The sequence below is a fragment of the Mytilus galloprovincialis genome, chromosome 1 (genome assembly GCF_965363235.1).
Source record: "Mytilus galloprovincialis chromosome 1, xbMytGall1.hap1.1, whole genome shotgun sequence".
Classification (NCBI taxonomy): domain Eukaryota; kingdom Metazoa; phylum Mollusca; class Bivalvia; order Mytilida; family Mytilidae; genus Mytilus; species Mytilus galloprovincialis.
Window position 1 is genome coordinate 61,317,325 of NC_134838.1, and position 25,014 is coordinate 61,342,338.

The 25,014-nt window shown below is 31.5% G+C and overlaps 1 protein-coding gene across 1 annotated transcript in view; it reads left to right on the forward strand.

Moving 5' to 3' along the window:
* LOC143080564 (plexin A3-like) overlaps window positions 1-25,014 on the forward strand; it is a 42,922-nt gene that overhangs the window by 15,742 nt on the left and 2,166 nt on the right. The window contains exons 7-25 of the mRNA XM_076256471.1: window positions 58-203; window positions 1,252-1,440; window positions 2,940-3,009; window positions 3,738-3,941; window positions 6,271-6,435; window positions 7,858-8,083; window positions 9,421-9,569; window positions 12,121-12,251; window positions 12,705-12,764; window positions 13,361-13,432; window positions 13,630-13,696; window positions 14,462-14,608; window positions 16,248-16,404; window positions 16,888-17,052; window positions 17,698-17,804; window positions 18,322-18,333; window positions 23,027-23,107; window positions 24,000-24,154; window positions 24,687-24,834. Coding sequence (XP_076112586.1) covers window positions 58-203; window positions 1,252-1,440; window positions 2,940-3,009; window positions 3,738-3,941; window positions 6,271-6,435; window positions 7,858-8,083; window positions 9,421-9,569; window positions 12,121-12,251; window positions 12,705-12,764; window positions 13,361-13,432; window positions 13,630-13,696; window positions 14,462-14,608; window positions 16,248-16,404; window positions 16,888-17,052; window positions 17,698-17,804; window positions 18,322-18,333; window positions 23,027-23,107; window positions 24,000-24,154; window positions 24,687-24,834 — 2,451 coding nt within the window. The remainder of the gene's footprint in view (window positions 1-57; window positions 204-1,251; window positions 1,441-2,939; window positions 3,010-3,737; window positions 3,942-6,270; window positions 6,436-7,857; window positions 8,084-9,420; window positions 9,570-12,120; window positions 12,252-12,704; window positions 12,765-13,360; window positions 13,433-13,629; window positions 13,697-14,461; window positions 14,609-16,247; window positions 16,405-16,887; window positions 17,053-17,697; window positions 17,805-18,321; window positions 18,334-23,026; window positions 23,108-23,999; window positions 24,155-24,686; window positions 24,835-25,014) is intronic.

Here is a 25,014-nt window from a genome sequence, read left to right on the forward strand (position 1 = left end):
CACCAATGAAAATGTCTGATATACCATGTATAATTATTAAGCTTTTCTCTGTTTCAGAGACCTATGATCGTTAATGTTAAACCAACGAAAGGTATTGTATCTGGGGGTACAACTGTAACGATAAGTGGTCAAAATATTGCTTTTGAAGGACGCAATCGGTACAATATTTCGTTTTGTAACAATGAGATTTGTATAGAATGCAGGTATAGTAGTTTATTGGTCTAAAATAGTTTGACATATCTATTACATTTCTCAAATAATATTTTGCATTTTGTTTAACTCTGAGTAAGATACAGTTCCAAGTAACTCTCAGTTCTTATTGGTATTATCGGTTTGTTTGGTTTGTTTTGATCGTTTGTCTCTCCACGAGTTCTGTTTTTATACACCCGTAGCTAGTTTTAAACCAATTTCCAGAAAAGCTCTACAGAGGCAGACTTTTTGTATAAACAGAGATACGTGAATTTTCATTATGTACTCATTTTTTTATGGACACATTATTTATCACATATTAGTTGGTAAAAAGGATAAAATTGCCATTACGATAACCATCCACCAGGCACATATTGGCGTTGGTGTTCTACACAATATCTTAACACTTGCTTCACAGTAAGAAAAAGCCAGGCAATATAGTAGACTATTAAAACAACCGTATGACGACTGACAAAAATATTTAAAGAAAAATTAGCGTTAAAGAAAACAAACGATCCAATTTCCAGATTAAAGATTTTGAGTCATAACTGTCAATCATATTCTTTTTTATGAGATTACTAATTTGTTCAATTTTAACTAATTGCAGTGGTATAACATATGAACATTATCACATTGCTTGACTGTTAAATCATTGGTGTTCGTTTGTTTATGTTAAAGTAGTGTAATGACTTTTGAAAAGAACAGATAATTTATGGTTACAGTCAAGACTGAAAATATTGCTGTCCGGAATGTATTTGTAGATAGAATAAATGAAAATAAAAAAAAAACAATATAAAATAAACTACATACATACATTTTACAATAGTATCATATTTAAAACTAGACTTTTTGTTCTGAAGTTATCATAACAATCACTAATGTATGACTTTAAATGTCAGTTAGTGTCTACATAATGTTGGTTATATATAATTGAAGAAAATTTTTGTTACTATGATATGCATTTTTATCATTCATAATTTGATTCTCAATCTCATTAACCTTTTGAAATTAAAAAATAACCTGAGTAATACGAAATGTTCACGTTTTAAATTTTTATTACAGTAATTTACCAACTGCCCTCAATGAACCAATCATCAAGTGCAAGACTGGCCAATCTGAAGAACCTCGAAATATGACTCGTCTACAGGTTGTGATTGATGATTTGACAAATTTGACGTTGAATGAAACGTTCCGATATTTACCGGATCCAACATTTAATATTTCAAATGAACCGCAAAAGTCATTACAGAGGTATGAGTGAAAATAAATATTGTAATAAGGAACGAATTAATTATGAAAGTAATCAAATATGGTTAAAATGGATGTGAAGCCAAAGATTTTGCTTTAAATTTGATGTTCAATAGATTTTCTGTGTGTGTATGTACCACATCTGCCTTTCATCCTGGAATAAGAGATACAACTATATGGTTTGGATTTAAATCACAAACATTTTAAAACTTTCTTTAAAAAACTATGATAACTTGTATAAAGTAAAATCACAAAAAATACTGAACTTAGAGGAAAATCAATTCGGAAAGTCCATAATCACATGGCAAAATCAAATAACAAAACACATCAAAAACGAATGGACAAGAACTGTCATATTCCTGACTTGGTACAGGCATTTTCAAATGTAGAAAATGGTGGATTAAACCTGTTTTAATAGCTCTAACCCTCTCACTTTGATGACAGTCTCATCAAATTCCGTTATATTTACAATGATGCGTGAACTAAACAGACACAATAAATAAAATAGTCAAAATATGAGTACTGCAGTCATCATCGTGTAACAATTTTAAAAGGCAGAATTTAACAGTACACAAAAACATCTATCTACAAACACATTCATTGATTTGCGTGTCTGACATCAGAAAACTTTATACGCCACATATATTTGTCGTTCAATGTACACACAAACAATTTAAAAAATTCACATAGGCAATGTTAGCATACAGGGTTAAAAAATCAAAAGTATGTAATAATAAATTTATTATTTATTAGACCGAGATTTAAAATAGTTCAGTAGTTATATAGAATTTATAAGAATCAACAAATAGTTAATTCCAGTAGCACTACGCGATTGAATGATTCTGACGTTTGTGGTTCAACGTATTTTGGAATTCATAATAGAAATATATCATAATGACATAATAGTTCTCAAAAGTACCAGGATTATAATTTAGTACGCCAGACGCGCGTTCCATCTACATGAGACTCATCAGTGACGCTCAATTCGAAATATTTATAAAGTACAAGTACAAGTACAAAGTTGAAGAGCATTGAGGATCCAAAATTCCAAAATAGAACAATATCATACTGACGGGATCTTTTAAAGTACAGATTCACGCTATAAGAACCAAAGGAACACAAAAAGTCGCATATATAAAACACACCAGCAAAAAAGAAAAGACAATACAAACACATTGACGGGATGTATAAGTACCGGGCCACGTTAAATGGATATCACATAAAACAATCCAACAGTAAAAGTAATATTAATAATAGAACAAAGACAAATGAAAGAACAATCAAACACGTTGTTAAGATGATAAACAACATCAGTACGCAGACTCTATACACCAAGACCATGTATTATTTGTGAAGTTGATACGGAATATTCATCAACAAGGTCTTAGTACCTTCCGATGAACTTTTTTAGAAATAGGACGAGACGTTCTTTGACATATCCCTGGTTCATCAACTTTTTACTCAGACACTGTATATTATTTTGCTTTGATTTTATTTTTTAGTGGAGGTTCAACATTTACAATTCGTGGGGAAGGATTCAATAATGTAGAGAATATCACTGTTGAAAAAGTGGTAAGTACAAGATTGACACGCATAAACGAAGATAACATTAAGTGTATTATAAACGAAAATTAAGTTAATAACTATCTTGGTCTAACAAAATCAGTGAAAATGACGTTATGATTGCCTGTTTATACCTCTAGTTTTAATATATATTGATATATTCTAAAGCATCATATAGTAGTTCATTTTGAAACTGTTAAGTAATGAACTATAATTGAATACTTTGGGAGACAAAAAAAATCTCTATCGACTTTCTGTTATTCTAATATGGTTGAAAACAGACAAAATTGGAGAAAAACACGCTGCAATACACATGAAGCCAATACGGAACACAACAAGGAGTATCATGTGGAAGAAGCTTTCTTCTGCCTACTATTCTAAAGCAGTCTTTTAAGTGTGTAAACATTCTGGACAAAAAAACGACAGATATTACAAGTGTATACAATCTGGATGCCGTGTCAAGACCTATACATGCTATAGTTATATTTCAGTTGTCACATTATATAATATATGTTATTCCTTTGTACATTAGAAGTAGGACCCTAATTAAAAACAATACCTTAGAAATACTATGAGATAGATCGTCTGAAAGAAACAAGTCACGAATTCGATCGCGTTCATAATTGATAGTCGATACAGCGAAACATTAAAATCATCTGTTATATTTTTGAATAACTATTTTAAAACAATATATTTAGAATTATAAACATATATAACATTCATTATTTGGTTTTTAGGATAAACCTTGCGATGTTCCAGACGATACTTTAGCTGTCTGTAACACACCTCCAAATTTAAATAATGAAACAAACAATCAAACTATTATTGTTCATTTTGATGGATTGACAGTTCATATTCCAATAGACTATGTGACTGATCCGACTTTCGAAAGATTTCAAGGTGTACAAGATTATGACAAGGAGTCTACTATTACAATCAAGGTAAAATTAGAAATATTGATACCACTACTTTCTGACAAAGTTTTTCAGATGAAATTTAATGTCATAATAGAAAGACAAGACAATTGGGTTTGAATGCCAATGAGAAAGGTATCCACCAAAACCAAAGGAAGAGGATGTTAACTATTATACTTTCAACAATCAAATACGTCGACAACCACTGCTATTTTTTTTTGTGCACAACTCACCTCTAACCTGCGCCAAATGTTGTTATAAAACATTATAAAATCAGTCGAAAAAGGTTCGACTTAACAGATAAAAGAAAACAACAAAAAAACGTAAAGAAACAAAGTATCGATCTAAAACTATTAGTAGTGCTAACAACTTGTTAAATGCCAATAATACTCATAAATATATAGAATTCTTTGTTTTTCAAAGCAAATTATTCAACCAAAATAGAGCATTGTTTTCTTACAACCATACTTTGTTATGAAAACATGTCAAACATTCCTAGTCTAGTATAGTGACAAAACATATTGCATTTAATCAATAATTGTATTTGCAGTTTCTTCTATTGTTATATCGTTTTTGTGTGTAAAACGCATTACATTAACTGATAAACGAATTAGGTATTGACAATTCACTTGGAAACTCAACATATACCCTCACGACATTTACCAAAGAGGAAATCCTGGATAATCATAGGTCTGTTCTATGTTCCTTTGGAATATCAACCAAAGTTGAAGAACTGGATTTTCCATCACTGTATTGGATACCTAAACTACATAAGTGTCCTTACAAACAACGGTATATTGCTGGGTCTAACAAGTGTTCCACGAAACCTCTTTCTAAATTATTAACATATATGTTTCATCAGCAATCAAAGACGGGCTTTAAAGTTCTCTATTCTAGAGGTGGCGTGAATCAGATGTGGATACTTAAAAATTCTAAAGATCTTTTAGAGTACATACCATCTAACTCTCTTTCATCTTGTAACAGTATTAAAACATTTGACTTTTCTACTCTTTACACAAGTATTCCACATTCCAAACTGAAAGACAGATTGAAAGAGTTGGTATTGCTTTACTTCATAAAAAAAGAATGGCCAACGTAGATACAAGTATCTTGTCTTAGGGAGGGATAAATCTTTCTTTGTAAAGGATCACCCTGATTCAAACAAAAAATTCTCTGAAACTGATATTATCAAGATGCTTGATACAGTTAAGTCGGCCTCATATTTTGACTTACATCTAGAAATTGACAATGAGGGTCGGTTGAAAACAAAACTTTACAAGAAAAGAGATGATTTCAGCTTTCCAATTGTGAACTTTCCATTTCTAAGTAGCAACATTCCAACAGCACCTGCATACGGGGTATATATCGCCCAATTGATACGATATTCCCGTTCTTGCATTTCCTATCAAGATTTTCTTGATAGAGGGTTGCTGCTCACAAGGAAGCTATTAAACCAAGAGTTTCAAATGGTGAAGTTGAAATCATCCCTTCGTAAATTTTATGGACGCCATCACGAGTTGGTTGACCCTTCTGGAATAACCGTTTCACAAATGATATCGGATATGTTCCTTACGTCGTAACTACAATCCCCTTCCCTTTCATGAATGTGACCTACCGAATTGGACTATTTACCGGATTTGTTATCACATAAGCAATACGACGGGTGCCACATGTGGAGCAGGATTTGCTTACACTTCCGGAGCACCTGAGATCACCCCTAGTTTTTTGGTGGGGTTCGTGTTGTTTATTCTTTAGTTTTCTATGTTGTGTCATGTGTACTATTGTTTGTCTGTTTGTCTTTTTCATTTTTAGCCATGGCGTTGTCAGTTTGTTTTAGATTTATGAGTTTGACTGTCCCTTTGGTATCTTTCGTCCCTCTTCTGTCAATTTTTGATTGGCAAATCTACCACTAATCACCTGTCAATGGACATCAATACTGTCTGCAATCATGTGATTATAAGTACAACTACACAGGTGAATGGAGCTCTTTGTTAATACTTGTCTTTCGTTATTAAAAGTGAATCATGGTCAATAGTACAGATGTTTCAACAAAAGAATTGTTGTACACATGCATTTTCAAGAAGTGCAGTAGGCTTTGACAACACTGAAACTTTGTGAAGACTCAATAATGGTCATGAAAAAGGTTGTATGTTGCAAAATGATGCTCCAATATTACACTAGCATTTTATTACAAAACAAACTTCCATTATACATCAATTGGTCTTTACCAATATATGTCAATTTATGGATTATACGTCAATTTAGGTATAATCCACCAATTGGTGGTTATTCCTGTCCTGTTAAAATCAGAATAACTTTTAAGGTATGATGTTACTTCCACTTATTTTCTGTAAAGGGTAGAAACATTTTGAATGGAGCACGACGCGATGACTACAGTATACATGTTGGTTTGGATGGTAGTTGTTTGCTAATTGGTATAGATATGGAACGTATTATATGTTACCCACCTAAAGCAGTACCTAGGACCAATCAAACAGATGTGAACACTGTTTATGTTATTGTAAGTATTATTCTTTATGTTTGTTGATAAAATACATATCTTTCTCCATACATAAAAAATAATGTTACCTAAATTACTTATCGGCAACCTTCTTTTATTCGCTAAGTCTTTCCAGTCCTTTTATCAACAGTATCACTCATTAACCTTCTTATATGTGTTGTTAGTCTTTGAAATAATCTCTGCCTACTTACCTAATAATACATATACACGGTCTCCGCCAGTAATTCATCGCCTCATTGTTTTCTACATCAAGTTTCTCATTTTTTAGAAGTCATAGCACTTTTGTCTAGAGTTCAAATAAAGTGACATTTATTGCATGTCAAGGTCACACCGCATGGTGTTATGTACTAAAAAACCTATGTACCTTCAATTACATATAAGAGATAACAACAATGAGTACCAGCTATTCAGCTTGCATTTGTTACCAACATTACCAAGGATTTATACATATTTTGAAAGTTAAACTCAAGCGTAGGAAATGTTTTGCTAAAACTACTTTCTGGTATGTTTTCTTTCAGACTGGTTCCTAACTAGTGGTGATACACCTGAAGACAATACTTTTCATGATATGAATATTACAGTTTCACAGACACTGAAATAACACACATTATATAAAAATAGGGAGATGTTGTATGATTGCCATTGAAATAATTATCCATCAAAGTTCAACTGCAGAGAATGTAGGCAATTATAGGCAACATAGGGTCTTCAACAATTAGAAAAAAAAACATACAGTATAGACGGATATATGATTGGTACGGTTATGTGGTTTATGTTCATGTTCTTTAGTTTAAAACCCTTCCATGTAAATTGTATCATCCTTAAATTTAAAAAAATATAGAAGTTGAGGTATGATTGCCACTTAGACAACTCTCTACGTAGAAGTTAACAACTTAAGGTCATTGTACGGCATTTAACAAGGTGCAAAACCATACCAAATGTTAAGCTACAAAAGACCCCGAAATGACAAATTAAAAATAATTCAATCAAAAAAACTAACGGTCTGATATATGAACTAAAACCTAACCGAAAAACAATTAAGATAAGGAGAAACATACAAAAACCACTGTATAAACAGATCCTGACTTGGGACAATACACACAGGGCTAAACGTATTTGCTGGCGCCAAGCTAATGTACAGCAAATCATATACGTATCTAAGACATATTATAAATATATATCGTTTCGGGGATTTTTATAGCTGACTATGCTGTATGAGTTTTGTTAACTGTTGAAGGCCATATACCTTTTAAGTGTGAACTTCTGGGTAATTTTGTCTCTGGTGGAGAGTTATCTGATTGATAATCAAACCGCACCTTCTTATTTTAACATGACCTTATGCAATCACAAAAATGAAGGTATCTAAATTGAATGTTCAAAATTAAAAAATTGCATATAATATTTCTCTTTTTAAATAAATAGGTTAACGTTGGAAATATCAAAGCGTACATTGGTGACCTACAATACAAAGAAGACGTCAATACATTAGCCTTTGTAGTTGGTGCTTTGGCTGCCGCATTGGCCACAGCTATTGTTATTGGCGTGTCTGCTGTAGTTATTTTACGAAAGAAGAAGAAAAAGGCAATCAAAGAATTTAAAATGGAACTTATGACAAGGGAAGAAATGATACGAAAAGCTAGTAGAGAAGGTTAAGTTTATATTGTTTCAGACGTATAAACTTTACGTCGCAAAAAAATACTTCAAAATGATTATCATCATTGTATACTATCGATTGAGACAAAATGGGTACACATCTATATCCGTCATGTAAATTCACCAATAGTACATCGCAAAGAATAATTTAAAGCGATTATCATTAAAAATCTGTTTACAAATGTCTAAGTACCCGGGATATTACCAAATAATTGCATTGTTGAAATTATCTTGTCAAAAAAACAAGAATACCCAATGTTTCCTTTTGATTTAGATGATATACAGATATTAACGGGTTTTGAAAGGTATGCGTGTCTTACTTACAGTAACATGATAATTTATTTGGCAAGTATACACACTGGTCACTCCAGTTTCATCTTACTCGTACGATAAATAGGATTAACATACAAGAGTCTAATTATGATTGGTGTTTTTAGTTTCTGTTTATTTGTTTTTCACTGAGTCTTTCTTCAATTACAAAAGCACAAAAGACATATAAAATAACAATATATGTGTGAATGGAAAACTAACCTTGAGTTTCAAGTCAAATGTTGACTTCCTGGAATAGTGAATCATCTTAAATTCGAGATGTTTTTTTTTTATTTTACACAACGCAACGCACTGTGCATGGTAATACCGAGCATTCGTCCGTCCATCCGTCTGATCTGTTCGTACGTCTGTCTATCCAGTAAGCGCCCTTACGTGTACAATTCTTGTTCACTTTTTATATCTGCATTGTCTTTCACATATTCAAAACACATTGCCGTTTAAATAAAGAAATTAAAGGTGTGTCCCTTAGAAATATTTAAAATTATATGGAAAATTAAATTGAAAACGCTCTCACTGGTACGTTTGTAACCAAATTTGTATGAAAAGTGTATATAAGATTTGTTTTTTACAATTTTAGAAATCAAAACAGATCAAATAAGGTATTGAATAGTTGTGATCCTGAAATATTAAGTAATTTGGAAATTGCATTGCACTTGATCTAAATAAAGGCAACAGTAGTATACCGCTGTTCAAAACTCATAAATCCATGGACAAAAAACAAAATCGGGATAACAAACTAAAACCGAGGGAAACGCATTAAATATAAGAGGAGAACAACGACATAACACTAAAATGTAACACATATAGACAAAATCCCACGAGAATAACAAATATAACATATATATATAACATCAAAACCAAATACTTCAATTGTATAAGAAAAGAATTTAAGTACTTAAGAATTTAAAAAATGTATACAAACACTGGGTTTATTAAAACTCTTCTCTTTTGTTTAAACTAACACCAATTAATACGTTTTTCTTGGATTCTTTTATTCTTTAGAATTCGCTGATGCACAAATGAATATCAGGGACATAAAAGCGGACCTCGTTACTACAAGAGTGCCATATTCAAGCTATCAAAACTATATACTTCATCAGCTGTTTCCGAACCAAGACATAAGCAATAATCCGTTACTTCATGATTCAGAGGTAAGAGGTGTATTATTTTATTTCATTTAAGACAAAAAAAAAGTTAAAGTTAAAGTACTATTCGTGCTTGTTCACACTATACGGACTTCATATACATGAGTGTGCTCCTTACGCAGAAACTGCTCCAACAAAGTTATGAGGAGGACAGATTAAAATTGACACTCTGTAAATTTTATGGACACCATCACGAATTGGTGGATCCATACGATGTGTCTTTAACCAAACTAGCTAAGGACATTTTTACCACATGGTAGATTGTGGTTTGTCATTATGTCGTCTAATCTTTTAATTACCAAACGTGACTTATTACCGATTGTGACTGTTTTGTTGAGTGTGAATTCGCATTACTATAAGACGTGTTACGGTACTTGTCTATTCCAAATTCATGTATTTAGTTTAAATGTTTAATGTTATATTTGTAATTCTCATCGGATTTTATCAAATGTGTTAACGTCTTTTCTATTATATGTATGTGTTATGGTAAAGAAAATTAATCACCGCATTCATTTATTAGATTTGATTTTGTTCAACGTAATCAGTACGATATTTTACGTTTGAAGTTAGATTCAAAACAAACCGGACATAGCTTTATAATAAATAGTTAATTGCTACCTTAGTTTGCTATTTATAAGTATTAAAATGTGCATTGTTATTAAATGCAATATCAGTATTTAGTTCAAATATAATCTTAAATCAATCCTAATTCTATCTTATTCATTCAAATGTGACGTCATTTTTCCTTTTTTGATGATCTGTTTTCAAATTTCATAAATTCAAATGTGACGTATTTGTGCTTTTTTTACCATCGTCTGTGACGTCATTTTTATGATTTATTGCGTTGAGGCCTGGACTGAGTTGGGTGTGTCTATTCTGTGTTGGTCTTTGCATTATGTATTCGTGTTTGTTTTCTGTAATTAGTTAATACTTCAGTTTCATTATGTATATCTATTATATTCATTTAATAAAATTCACTGTTTGCAATAGCATTAATTGTTCTAAATGATAAGGATGTTCTTATCCCAAGCTTAAAAACGTAGCCGTATTTGACACAACCTTTTTCAACTTTTGATCTTCAGTGCTGTACAACTTTGTACTTTTTTTCACTTTCGATCTTTTATATCTGGGCGTCACTGGTGAGTCTTGTGTGGACGAGGCGCGTTTTTGACGTATTGAATTTTAAACCTGATGCTTTTTGTTATCCATTAATCATGTGTTTCTTTGTTTAATACGTTCTCTTATTTATTTGTATTGTAGTCCTGTAATATTATATTGTCATTTCAATGTTATATTTAACATTGCCATTAAAGTGCGAGGTTTGGCATGCCACAAAACCAGGTTCTACCCACCATTTTTTCCTTTAAAAATGTTCTGTACCAAGTCAGGAATATGGCCATTGTTATATTATAGTTCGTTTCTGTGTGTGTTACATTTTAACGTTGCGTCGTTTGTTTTCTCATATTTTTTAGTGTAAATTCACATTACGATAAGACGTGTCACGGTACTTGTCTATCCCAAATTCATGTATTTGGTTTTGATGTTATATTTGTTATTCTCGTGGGATTTTGTCTGATGATTGGTCCGTTTCTGTGTATGTTACATTGTAGTGTTGTGTCGTTGTTCTCCTCTTATGTTTGGTGCGTTTCCCTCAGTTTTAGTTTGTTACCCCGATTTTGTTTTTTGTCCATGGATTTATTAGTTTGAACAGCGGTATACTACTGTTGCCTTTATTCATATAGTATTTATCCGTTGAAATAAAAGTTATTTCGTGTTTAGCAAGTTGTATGGAAATAAATAAAAATAAAATGGGCAAATATGTTTTTTTCAAATATCTTTTTGCAACATAATCAATTGTTTTAAATCCAATATGTAATCGCAGTTTTATAATACCAATGAGGCATTAACGTATAATAACCATGACAAACAGGAAATACGGCGGGAAGATAAACAACAGTATACAAAGCATGACGCATGTAATATACTTGAAGTTACTAAAAACTGAGTAAACGATCATGATAAAAAGTGCAGTGATGGTTTTGTGTGCTCCGGCTTGGTAAGACAATTCTGCCTAACGTTAAGCTTCAGTTATAGCCAGTAATGATGAGTGCAAATTTGGCAGTCACCACAGGACACTATTAATTATATGGTTCACATAGCAATAAACAAACTTAAGATCGTTGTTCTTCGATAAAATCAAACAGTAATCATGTTCCAAACTTTATTAAATGGTTATATTTTATAGATGAGAAATTATAAACCGGCTGAATTTTATGATAGTGTAACGTCCATCCTCCTGCTTTGATCTTTTTTTTGAACTTTTAATTAGTTATTATTTTTGTGATTTTTACGTATTCTCTTTGAACATAAACCAAACGGAAACAAAAACAAACTTGCTGATAGGAATATGTGTTTTCAAACATTCATATTTACTGATACAAAATTATACACTAAATACAGGACCGCCATAAAGCAACATAATAAGCTTTTAAAGTAACCAGAAAAAACATAGTTTCTAAATTATGATACTAAAGACATTTTGTCGATTTAATTTCAGATAACAGATGACAGGAAAGCCGGAATAAAAAGTGCGATCGAAAAGTTTGAAATGTTGCTGTCAAATAAGCTTTTCCTGAAGTCACTTATTCAAACATTAGATCGACCGAATATGCTGACAATGCAAGAGAAGTAATAATAACATACATCTTTCCTTTTATCCAATATAGAAGTAAATATATGCATTGTGATTATCCGTTCTGTGCATTATTTGATACAATTTGTTACATACACGAAACGGTTTACTAGATTACATCATAAAAGAAGAGGTAAAGAAATTGATAAACATCCCAGAGGAACTTGTATTATAGTTTGCTTCGTGTAATACAAGAATTCAAAATATGAATTATGTCAATACTCAAATCATATATAAGTGCTCTTATTTTCAAATATCCTCATTTGGTTGAGAACATATATAGGAGCAAAGTATAAACTACAAATTAAAGCTCCAATATATACAGCTTATCAACACTACAACTGAATTCCTGTTAAAATTATGTTTCTGTTTATGGCTAATTAATACAATGCATGTCTTATAAATGATACTTAATTGATACTAAACCATCTGCTTTTTTATCATTTTAGGGCTCATTTTGCATCTGTGTTGTCGATCTCATTGCTTGGAAATATGAGACTCTTCTTCGAGTAAGTTTATTTTGTATTATCTTCTTACTCAAATGACTATGTTGAAACTATTCCTAACGACCAAATGACAGTCTTCAACAATAAAAAAAACACCTTATAGTTATCTATTAAAGACCATGGATTGAAAAATGTCAAACATTTCAACAGAAAAAGTTTACGGTCTGATTTACACTATAGCAATAAACTAAAGACAAGATATGACAGACTGCAAATAAAGAACACCACTGATCACAAACTTCTAACGTAGGATAGAGATGATAGACATAAGTACCGTGAATAATGATGCTTGTTAGCGCTCCTCTCCATACATGTGACAGCATTGGGAAAACATAACATAAGACAAAAGCGGTTAACATCAGTTGAAACGGATTTGACGCATCAGCTCGATCTGATGAAAAGTAAAATAACAAAAATGCGAACTCCTAGGAAATCAAAAATAATCATGAAGCACCATGACAAATAATAAAATGACAAACGACACTATGTACCCTACAAATATAAGACATCTTTCTTTTTGGACATTATATTGTCTGTATTTCATTTATTTGTTGAATTCAACTTTGTTAATTAACAATATGATAATATATTTTTTTTAGTCTGGTTCAGTGTCTACTGGTTGATATGGTTCGGTCATCAACGAAAAAGCAACAGAAAGTTTTATTCCGAAGGTACGTTACAGTTCAGTTTAAAGAACAAAATGCATATGTTCATTAAGATTTGTTTTTTTTATGATGATTTTTATTTTAACATTACTAAATTGAAACTCTGAAAGATCATCTACATATATAGTTGAATATGTGCTTCTTGCTCCTTACGTTAATGAAATATTGTTCACGTTCTATAGCTTTTATTGTGTATTAAACAGGTTTGACTCGATAACTATGAGATTAATGGTCAATTGGTTACAGATAGGACTGTACAAACATTTAACGGTATGTAATGTTCTGAAGCATTGGAAAACTTGTGTTGTAGTTTCTTAAAATCTACCATTAAGTATATAATAACTAACATGTAACAAGTTCAATCGTGTAGTTAAGGTTGAAATATCTGTTCATAATCATATTATTTTCATTTCAAACTAGTAACGCCTATATCACCCTGATCAGTCGCTCTGTAATTCACGTATTACGGATCAGGGACGTCGAAATGTCTGAAGAGAAATTATCAGCAACGTCACAATGTGTTAAGGAGACTTTATCAAACTTGCTTTCGTCAAGCGAAAAACTGTCTTAGAGAGAAAAAAGACCAGTTATAGAACGATAAACAGATAATCGTGTTTTCTTTGTTAAGATATCAAAACATATCAGCCGCTCCACACAATGTGAAGCTTTTAACTCGTTTGCTGCGCCAACTCGCCAAAATAGTGGCTCACGGCTGATATTTTACGATGTCAATGCGTAGAAATTCCGATAATCTATACAGATTTACAAACATTCTGCTGTCATGTTTATAACGTGCTACTGGATAAATGTATTTTTAATTTAGCTGTGAATGATACATTAGATTGAAATTCATAAAAACTATATCATTCAAAGTGGTTAAAAACGATACAAGCATAAAAGTGCAGTTTTCTTTTAGTATTATATTATACAATATTTTTGTTTAGATATGAATTCACAATAATTGCAAAGGAAAATTTATTGCTAAAATTAATTTATCATTCACAAAAATAATTGTTTTTCATTGTATGATTGCAGTCACGCAGCGGGATACATCTGTTTATGCTATATAGAGCAGTGCAAACAATTATTGAAATGGGACCAATAGATGCACTGACAGGTAATTCAAAGAACACAATTGCAGAGGAGAAGCTACTTAAAATGAGGATTGAATATCAGAGTCTTGTAAGTAAAATATCAGTTATATGACATTACTTGTACATAAACATGTTAAATGTTGAATTACAATCTTAACCGATATTATTATGCATACATACTCAGACGAGTGCACATTTTAAGAAACAAAACTCTATGGAATTGCATTAAGTACCTTTTTACAGCTTTAATGTAATCAAGTAGGAGAACAAATCAATATCATTGTACCTTTCTCTGAGGTGAACAAAATATTGGCTATCGTTTATATTACTATCCCCAGATACCATACTGACTGAAAAAAAATTGGTCCTATCATAGGTTCTACAGATTTATGTAATAGATGTGTAACAAAATAAAAAAGAATGGGCAACGTATATGTGGATCAAAACCAAAATCACTACATGTTTATCAAACTTCCAAAGGCAAAAAAAAAAAAAAAAAAACTCTGATGACCAGTCTGGGAAAATCTCTCTTACAATGCACCCATTAGCCGCGTTCGAAGTCACTCTTAGTCAAGTGTCATAATTGCGAATGAGACACAATTGGTAAATTATAACATCAGACAACTATTCTTAGATTGAAGATATATAGCACGATGAAAATTTGTTTCTACTTTAAATTGAGATGCAAACATGGTATCGGTCAAATAAAAATAGATAGTAGTGTCAATTTCATTTTTCTTTCTGATTACTATGCTGAAGCAGTTTTGTTTGATATCAGTTGCAAATCCCTGTAAATGAAATTGTATAGTGTGAGCATACATGTGTGGGACGTATTTATTGCGATGAGCAAACGTCATACGATTGGGTAGGTAATATGCAACTTTAAATTCTTAACAAATGTGTGCTATTAAGGGTGCATTTCTTTCTAACCAAAATTTTGTAAACGTTGTGTGGCGTTTGGGGTTGGTTTCTAAACGCTACAAAAGTAGAAACAAATACATCGTTTATTCAGTGTCTATTGACCCTTTTGAACTTTCAATAATACATGCACATTTTGTTGGTACAAACGTAGAAACAAATACATCGGTTAATTAGGGTGAAGTTAGAAAAAAATGTAGCGTTTGTTCTAACAAACGATGAACGACAAACTGTTGACGCATTTTTAGCGAGTGCATAGTTTGTCAAAGTTTATGTAAACTTTGCAAACGTATGCTAGAAATAAATGATCAAAACATGTGCGCGCTTAGCCGTTTGCATCGTTTGTGTTAGAAATAAATGCACCCTAAGTGGTAGGAAATCATCAATTTGGTTTTGAAGTGAAAGTAAAGAAGTCCGCAAATAACAAATGTATTTTTTTCAGACAGTTTTGACCCTTACCAATTTGTTAAGAGTTCATGTACCTTTTCCAAATTTTCTGTGATAATTTTATATTTTCTTTTTTCTCTTAAAGTCAGCTTATCATCGAAATGTAGTGCTTTGCGACCTGATTGTCATCATCGTGATGTTTGTGTATCTTATTTAAACATGTACGTCTTCAAAGCTCTTCTTGCCTTTCTGGTAATTCCACAGGTATCAATATTATAAGATTAAAATACAATTTCCAATACGGTAGATATTCCATTTTTCTAAATTATTCAGTATGCATTAAATACATTTAACTCGAGGGACAAAAGACCATTTTGTCATACATTAATCAAGTAATAAGTTTACAAACTTTTTTTATTTAGACATTGCAAATAGATTTGAATGGAAATAGTGACCAGCATTATCCTGTAAAGGTTCTTGACTGTGATACAATATCACAAGTGAAACAGAAATGTTGTGCGCAGATTTATAAGAATAAACCTGCTTCGGAGATTCCACACAATGATGAACTTTCTTTGGGTATGTAGTTCTTATTAAGAGACATATAGTATCTCATATGCATAAGTGCACTTCTTCACCTGACAGGATGTCGTTAAGTAATCAACAATCAATCAATCGACTCCCAATGATGTAATAATTAAAATAAAAATGATTCCAAAACTGCATCGCCTTTTTGAACTCCAGAATCATTTAATAATCAAATATATCGCAACTTAAGTTTTGCAGTTGATAGTAAGCATGACACAGTTTGCACACGTCTCAAAAGGTCAAAGACTTTCTTTAGTTGAAAAAAAATTACGATTAAGTTTGAAGACTTAGACATTTTAGACAAGAGATAAATTTTACTTTCAATCTAAATACTCTGAAACAGCTTTATCAGCGGATACTTTGATAATGATCATTGTATTACGTGTAATTAATAATATTATATGACGACTTTAAGCCGGGGATACATTCACGATAGACTAATTTTTGTTATCGAATATTTCTTTATTATCTTAGAATGGCAACAGGGAAAAGCAGGAAAACTTTGGCTGAATGATATTGACAACACTAGTGATAGAAACAATGGATTGGTATGCCTGAATACATTAAAACATTATATGGTTCAGGACGACAGTAAAATGGCACTTATGTATAAACAACATGACGACGACGATGTTTATGGTAAATAGTTGTCATAAATGTCGACATTTTTTACTGTCATTAGTAGATTTCAAAACAGTGTGTATGTATAAAATGTGCATATGTTTTTGCATCTCAGTCGATATTGTGTTCACTTGTGGTATCGGATAGTCTTCAGTATGTTCAAGTAGGTGTTAACGTGCTTGGAAAAATTGCATTACAATTTTGAAACCCTCTGTAATCATGTTTATCTGATTTTGTATTATTAAGCTTTTATTGTTACATATCGTATGTTTTGATAAAACCTATATAGATCTCTGCAATATCATGTGTTTTTTTGTTCTACAATCTTCCTGTATGTGCATGACCCACGAATGAGAAAAACAAATATACATCTTAGATGCGTAGGAAACTGTTGAGGGCGTAGTTGTTCTGTCATTAACGTGGAAACAGTTAGTCATCCATTATTTAAGATGAACTGGCGTCAAAAAGTCTTAAAAGGTATTTGGAAAATAAGTGACATAGTTTTACAGTAACTGAATATACCTTGCAGACATGTTAATATATAATATATTGTAATTCAATAACATGCATAACGTTCATTTTGAATTTTTATTACACTTATATATTGATAATAATTTTCGAATAAGAGTTACATACATCATAGATCTTATTTTCATTTGCTAGTGAATTCAACTGAAATAAGAACGGAAAGTGTGACGTCAGAGGATATCACATTACTGATGCCAGACAAATGTGGAGGCGAGGAATTAGAAACACACAAATGGCACTTGGTATACTAACTTCTTTTTATGTATATGTATTTCTTGTTGACAACATTAAAGTCAACATATGTGTGTATGTGTGTCTTCAGTAGAGATACAAACAAGAAAAGTCCTAAACATAGATCAACTTTTGCATCATAAGTATCAAAACTATTATATTAGCCGTTAAGATAATGATATCAATAAACTCTAAGAAATTGTCTAACTAAAAAAATGATTTTTTAATTTTTCTTTTATATATCTGTTTTTTTATATAGAACCTAGTTGTAATTGCTTCTATACAATCATATACATTTTTGCAACTCGATAATAACTTTCTAGTCTGATTTATATATATTTATACATGTACAATGTCTTCAGCATTATTTTAAAGACTGTACGTGACTGATTTATGCAATGTAAAAGTGAAACCCTAATGCCAGCAGGTACAAATAAACAGTAAGTGAAGATATGTATAAGTTTGTTTTAACAGATATATAATAGTTATGACAGAGTTTATAATATTATGCAATATTTTTCTCTTAAGGAAACATGTTCGGTAAGTAGAGTGATGTGATCCTATGTATATAGTTTGAAACCATCTGCTACAGAATGATGCTTAATTAATATAGCTATTACAATATTATTGTTCTTATAACCATGATAACTTTCAATTGTATAGATTTGTATGACTTTGATAATATATCTGGGTCGATTTCACCTCTGGTTGACTTTTTTGTCACTAGTTATTGTCAAACCGTTGCTCACACGATACTTTTTTGGTTTTGTCTTTTAATTAACCGTTCACAATATGTTAATTTGTTTTCAAACGTGTTTCTGACCCATGCTACAAACTTTAGCCAGACTTATTTAACAGAACGAACTCGCAGTAAAAATTTGAATACACATTATACGTTTTGTATGTTTACCGATTTTTAATTAAGCCTCCATGGGACTGATAACACTGACAGTGGACATTTTATCCCCCTGAGAGTATTATAGGCCCAGACAATACTGAAAAAGCTCACTATAGCTGTTAATAAAACCTTTTACTCAAGAACAAACGTTTTCCGCCACCAAATCATAGATATAATTTTGGATTTTCCCAATCCTTTCACGTTCTCTCTTGAGTTTGGCTTCCTAATTGTTTTTGTTCAGCGCCGCCAATGAGTCTTATGTTTGGCTTATTGTAGTATAAGATCGATGACTTTAGTTTGAACTTATATTATACATATCATATGATGCTGTTATCTATTATGTGTCATCTGGTGATTGTCTCATTTAAAACTAATACATTGTACCTCATGTATTCTGTTTTGAAACATACTAATCCATTATAAAATATAAAAAATGAAAGTGAACACACTTTCTAAATTCTGTGTTCGTATATTATACAGTGCATTTATAGATTTGTTAGACGCTGTCTTTAAGTTTATCAAGAAAACTTTGGCCGGACTATCCGAGATAAAAAAAAATAACTCATTTGATTTGTATGCCTCACCTTAGAGCATGTTTTTTTCAGTCTGTGCGTCTGTTCGGTCTTTCATTCGTTCGTCTGTCCCGACTCAGGTTAAAAATGTTGGTCATATTAGTATTTGATAATGTTGGAGTAAAATCAACTTGCAACTTAGTACACATGTTCCCTATGATATGATCTTTCTAATTATAATACCAAATTAGAGTTTTGATCCTCAATTGAACAGTCCTCTGAACATAGAAAATGATAGTGCGAGTGGGGCATCTTTGTACTATAAACACATTTCGATGTTCGTCATAAGTGTCCTTGAGAAAATAATTCTATATTTATAATACAAAAAATGTGCTCATCTCAGTATTTTCTTTTAAATACATTTTGTTTTCTAGCATGATATTTTGCTATAGCGTATAACATTTAAAGATATTTACATTTATTTTATATTTATCTTTGGCAAACTTCTATGGACAAATTATATTCATCGACTAGTATGCCTTATATAAAAAGTGCTAGAAAGATACCCTAAAAACATGATGTTTGTATCAACATACTTGAGATTCTTACAAATGTATATTCGACACTAATCAAATGATACACGTATGTTTACAACATGGGAAAAAATAATCATTACATTGAATTTGTCATCATTTCTCCTATTTTGCATATGTGTTGTTTTATGTTGCTTCATAGATTAAAACGCGTGAGAGTTCATTTAAAATATGGTATTATATTGCCTTTGGTCTGTTTAGTGACAATTGAACTTTTGAGGCTTAGCTAGCTATGCGATGTTAAGATTGGTAGTACAATGTTTAAAGACAGTTGGGCAATGTCTAGGGTCAATATGTTACACTTATTACTGTCCATAAGAATAAAAGCAAGTTAATTGTAACTCAACTAGTCCAAGACGTGAAACAGAGGAAAATATTCAAGGCGGTTCTACTAAAGGCGATATCTATATGCAATTGTTTTTCTAATTTCATAAGTTTTATGTTAAATTAGGATATTTTTAATTGTTGTAATTGCAAACAGACTGATATTAAGCATATTTAATCAATTTGTCTCACTAAAGAATAAATATTGATTTAGAAATCGGGAATACATATTTTCTATAGTCTTGCAATTAGAAAAACCGATGAATCTTTCTGTGTCAGCTTAGATTTCATAATTTGCGCGTTGTCATTTTTGCATTCCACATATTCGGTAAATACTATACTTAACGCTAAATTGTAACATGTTTTAGCTATTTAAATACCGCTGCAGAGTTCTATTTTTGGTTCGATCAGTAAAAAAACGCACAATATAGTTTTGTCCGATCTTTAGGTACTGCATTTTAATAAAATTCCAATAACTTATACAAATCTGAGAACTGTAAACTTTATATAATATACTACCTAAAATGACATCACAATATAAAGTCTAGCTCGTACTTAATTTAAATTTGGTTTTTCATACTTGTCAACTTCGTACTTGATTTTTCTTTCCAACTGTTTATGCAAAAACATCGCGGATAGGGTAGCCAATTATAACCCTGGATTTTTTATGCGTTTTTGTCTGCATGTGACAAAATAACCACGTAATCAGTTTGTCGGATATTACAGGTCATCAAGAAAGAGTGATTTAAAATCATATATCAATAGTTATAATACGCACTTAATGTTTTGACGCATTGTATTGCTGAAATTGTTTACAGTATGGATATGAAGAACGGCTTGCTAGTGCGTTTCATTAGACATGTTACGAAAAGGTATATTCACGACGCTGAGGTTGACAAATTACACTTTACATGTAAGGACTGTGTCGAAACACAAAAGAGATTACCTGTGTATACATTGAATATTCTTTAAAAACTTCATTGATACTTTTGGAGGCAATTCCGCCGTATGGAACGAATATTCAGAAACATTTTTACCATAAGAAATATAAGAAATAGATATTAATAAATTCCATAATATTTTTAAGAAACTCTAATGCAAAAGATTGGGGGGGGGGGGAGGGAGCGGTCATGTAAATGCAACGGAGACACGGGGTACATGCGTGTGTAAATATTTCGGGCGAGCCCTTGCAAAATTGATAGAAGTTGCAAATATTCTTAAGTATTATAATCTGCTTTACAAATACCTGCTCATGAATATATGTAACGGTCATTTTTATATAGGTATGAAAAACACACAAAGAAGTGTATGTATTTTGATCCAGTTGTTTGCCACCTAAATTTTTATCTGACGGGGTCTGTTTTAAAACATGAGTTTTATACAATTTCAACTAGAATCATGTTGCATTCTAGTTTAGAAAATTTATACTCCCGGTCACATAGCTTCGAGGGCATGACTTTTCTTCCTTTATTTCCTTCTAACTTTGTCTTAATTTAAACAGTTTCAGCTCAATTTGTATTTTTTTTATAAGGTGTTTGTGATTGATTGATTTTTGGTTGCATAACGTTCAGTGGCAAATATTTTATAATGCCTGTTTAGAACGATAAGAGGTTTGTGTAAAATATGACTCACTACTCATCAGTTGAACATTCCCGCAGAGTTTCAAAAGCATTACATAATGACTTTGCATTTACACCTTAACACCACCTTATGCAGATATTTTGTATTTTACAAATTCCTGGTAAGTTTGGTTGAAATTCGCAAACCGTTTCATAAGAAAATGACAATAGGAAAATTAACACCGATGGTCGATGGGTCTTTCCTCTATATAAGCTAACAATGCTAGGGGTTTCCTAAAATAATAAGTATGGCGTTTTTATAGATGTGTACTAACCAGTTGGTTTTTTTAGGGAGAGGGAGGGGGATAGGATTAGATTTGAAAAAGGCATCAACTAAGAGCTAAACAACGAACAGAAAGAAGAAAATATAAAAAAAATGAATTTGCGTATATCAGAGTGGCGGGTATATGTCGAACACGATATAAGGCGCTTCAAAACTTTTAGAGTCAATGGAAGCTTATGGAGACACCCGAGAGAAGAAATCAATCAGACAATAGAGCGTTGTGTGGGATTAATAAAGCCATAAATTAAACTTTTTCATGAACTGTAATACAACAATACAATTATTATCTAACTGGCTTACTATGTATATATAATCAATCTAGAATCGAATGAACTTGTATAACTCTCAGCCCCCCTTTTTCTATCCCACCCACTATTGCACGCGTACAACTTTCAAGTCGTATGATAGTCAACAATATCACAAAAGCAAATGTCATAATATTTGGATGTTACGTATTAAATGTGATTTCAATTCACCAAGACGCACATGATTTAATTTTTATCTATAATCAATGTTTTGACATCGTCCCCAAATTTAAAGTTTAATTTGTCAACCTCAGCGACGAGAATATACCTTTTCGTAACATGTCTATTAGCATGATTAGTAGTGAAAAATTGGTACACATTTGTACAGGGCACCTCAAATGTCATCTTTTTTTACATGTTGTTTACCTGACGTTTCACAATTTACAAGTCTTATGAAGTGGTGCACGTTTCATAATTGAGTGTTTTACATGTGTGATTGAAATGTATAACAAATTATATTTTCATGTAATAAAAATATCATTATTATCCCTTTTCAATTATCGAGTAAAATAAATTTCAACATGAAAATTTGATATATGTTTTATTGGTTTATTTACACATATTTTTTTTTATTTCTTTAATTTCATTATGATAGTATAATGCAAGGATGAATGAATAATCATTTGTTACTTTATAATAGAAGAAACAACTTTACTTAGTACGTTAATTAAACAGAAGATACGTGTTTTTTTTTCTCAGCCAAATCTATCAGATGACATAAAGTCAAACAGAGAGACTGACTTCGGGGAAATATTTTTAAATAGATTATTCCATACCAAGGTAAGAAAATGACTGCGACTATATCTTTAAACGGTAAAACAGACACATGTTTATATGAATGTTGAGTAAAATTGGTACATGTACCTTTATTGTTATTAACTGAAAACAATCTCTGTTCAATAGCTGGCGACTAAGCAGCCTTGAGATGTTGTTAAAACTCAGACATGTGAGCTATACACAAGCCATGAGTGTATATTCCGAAATTATGTGAAAACATCATACATTGTAGTTCAAATTGACCAACATTATTTTTAATTATTAAGTTACTTTGACATGTTTGAAAAATGACATTGCCAACTATACCTTTTCATAAATCTCCATCAACAAATCATCAAATCAGTGCCTACAACTTGTCCAAAATTCAAAAGAGAATGGGAGATGTACGTGTAGCATCTTTCATTTTAACAACGATGGCAGGAGAAATTGTTTACATTAAAATTATCCATCTCTTGGTTTTTTTACTTCTGTCTGTTGTAATAAACATACTAAAGGATTATCATTTAATTTTCAAACAGAATCAAATTAGATTGAATTCTATATATTTCCACAATCAAACCGTTAACTCAAGCTGTTAAGTACCCAAAACATACCAGCTCGCCAACCGTTTAACATGATTAAACGAGATAATTATATATCTGTGACACAGACAGTGTTGACTGATGATTTTTTTTAAAGTCATGATTTAAGAACAAATATTCTAAGATGAGGATGTGACCTTAAAGACTTTGTCTTTTTCTTATTAGAAATAGACCTATCAATAGTTGTTTTGCCTTAAAGATAAGAATCTTAATTGAAACCGCTGCAACTATGCATACATATTAGACAAATCATGAGAATGAATAGCTGATATGGGTAATATTGCTAGACAGATACACATATATTTAATTTCTAGCTGCTTCTGACGGACTACATTGATTCCACTTTTGAGGGTTTGATAGATCCACAATCACTATCCATATCCATTCGATACTTCCTAGGCATGTTGAATAAAATTGGAAACGATTTTAAAATTGAAACAGAAGTCTTACAATCATGGAAAAATGAGTGGTAAGTGTGCTTTCATGTTAAATAACAGGTAAATATTGGAGGTCACTTTATGCTATTTTCCTTCCAATGTTACATGTTTTAAACGCATACCTGTTCAATGATGTCTTTTTGAACTCGATCACATTTTTCTATATATTTTGTTTCATACTTTTTTGATTTTGCTATTTTCTTATTGAAATAAACATCTATAAAAACAGCAGATGTGACTGGATTGGCAATGAGATAACTCTCCATCAGAGTCCAAATAACAAAGAACTGAAGATTATCGTACTGTTTTCACAAAGGACAAAACCTATACCGCATAGTCGGCTATACAAGGCCAAAAATGACAAATGTAAAACAATTAAAGGAGAGGAATAACGGCATATTGTATATACAAAACAATGAGCTAAAAACAAATATGATGTACAGCAACACAGGACAACCATTGACATACAGGCTACTGACTTATGACCGGAACGTAATAATTTTCTTTTGAAAAGTTAGGACTTTTTTATGTTGTATATCTTCGATACTATTAATTAAATTTTAGTTATGGTACACGAGTTTGGGCTCCACTGATTGGTAAACCAAACATACTGTTTGATGTTAATGTACCTGGTCATGTGGAACCATGTTTGGATATTTTAAGACAAGTGTTTGTTGAAAGCTTCACGCAGACAGCCCACAAAGTAAACAAGGTCAGGTTTATAAGTACTCATTATGAAACATTATAACATGTTGTTTTTTGGTGTTTATTTTTTTATTATTATTCATTTAATTACTTTGATATTGCCATAAATAATGTACTAAGTCTAAATGTTATTTGCTGTCGACAACAATGTTTAATACCTGGTTTTTTTTTTGGTTGGGGGGTTTTT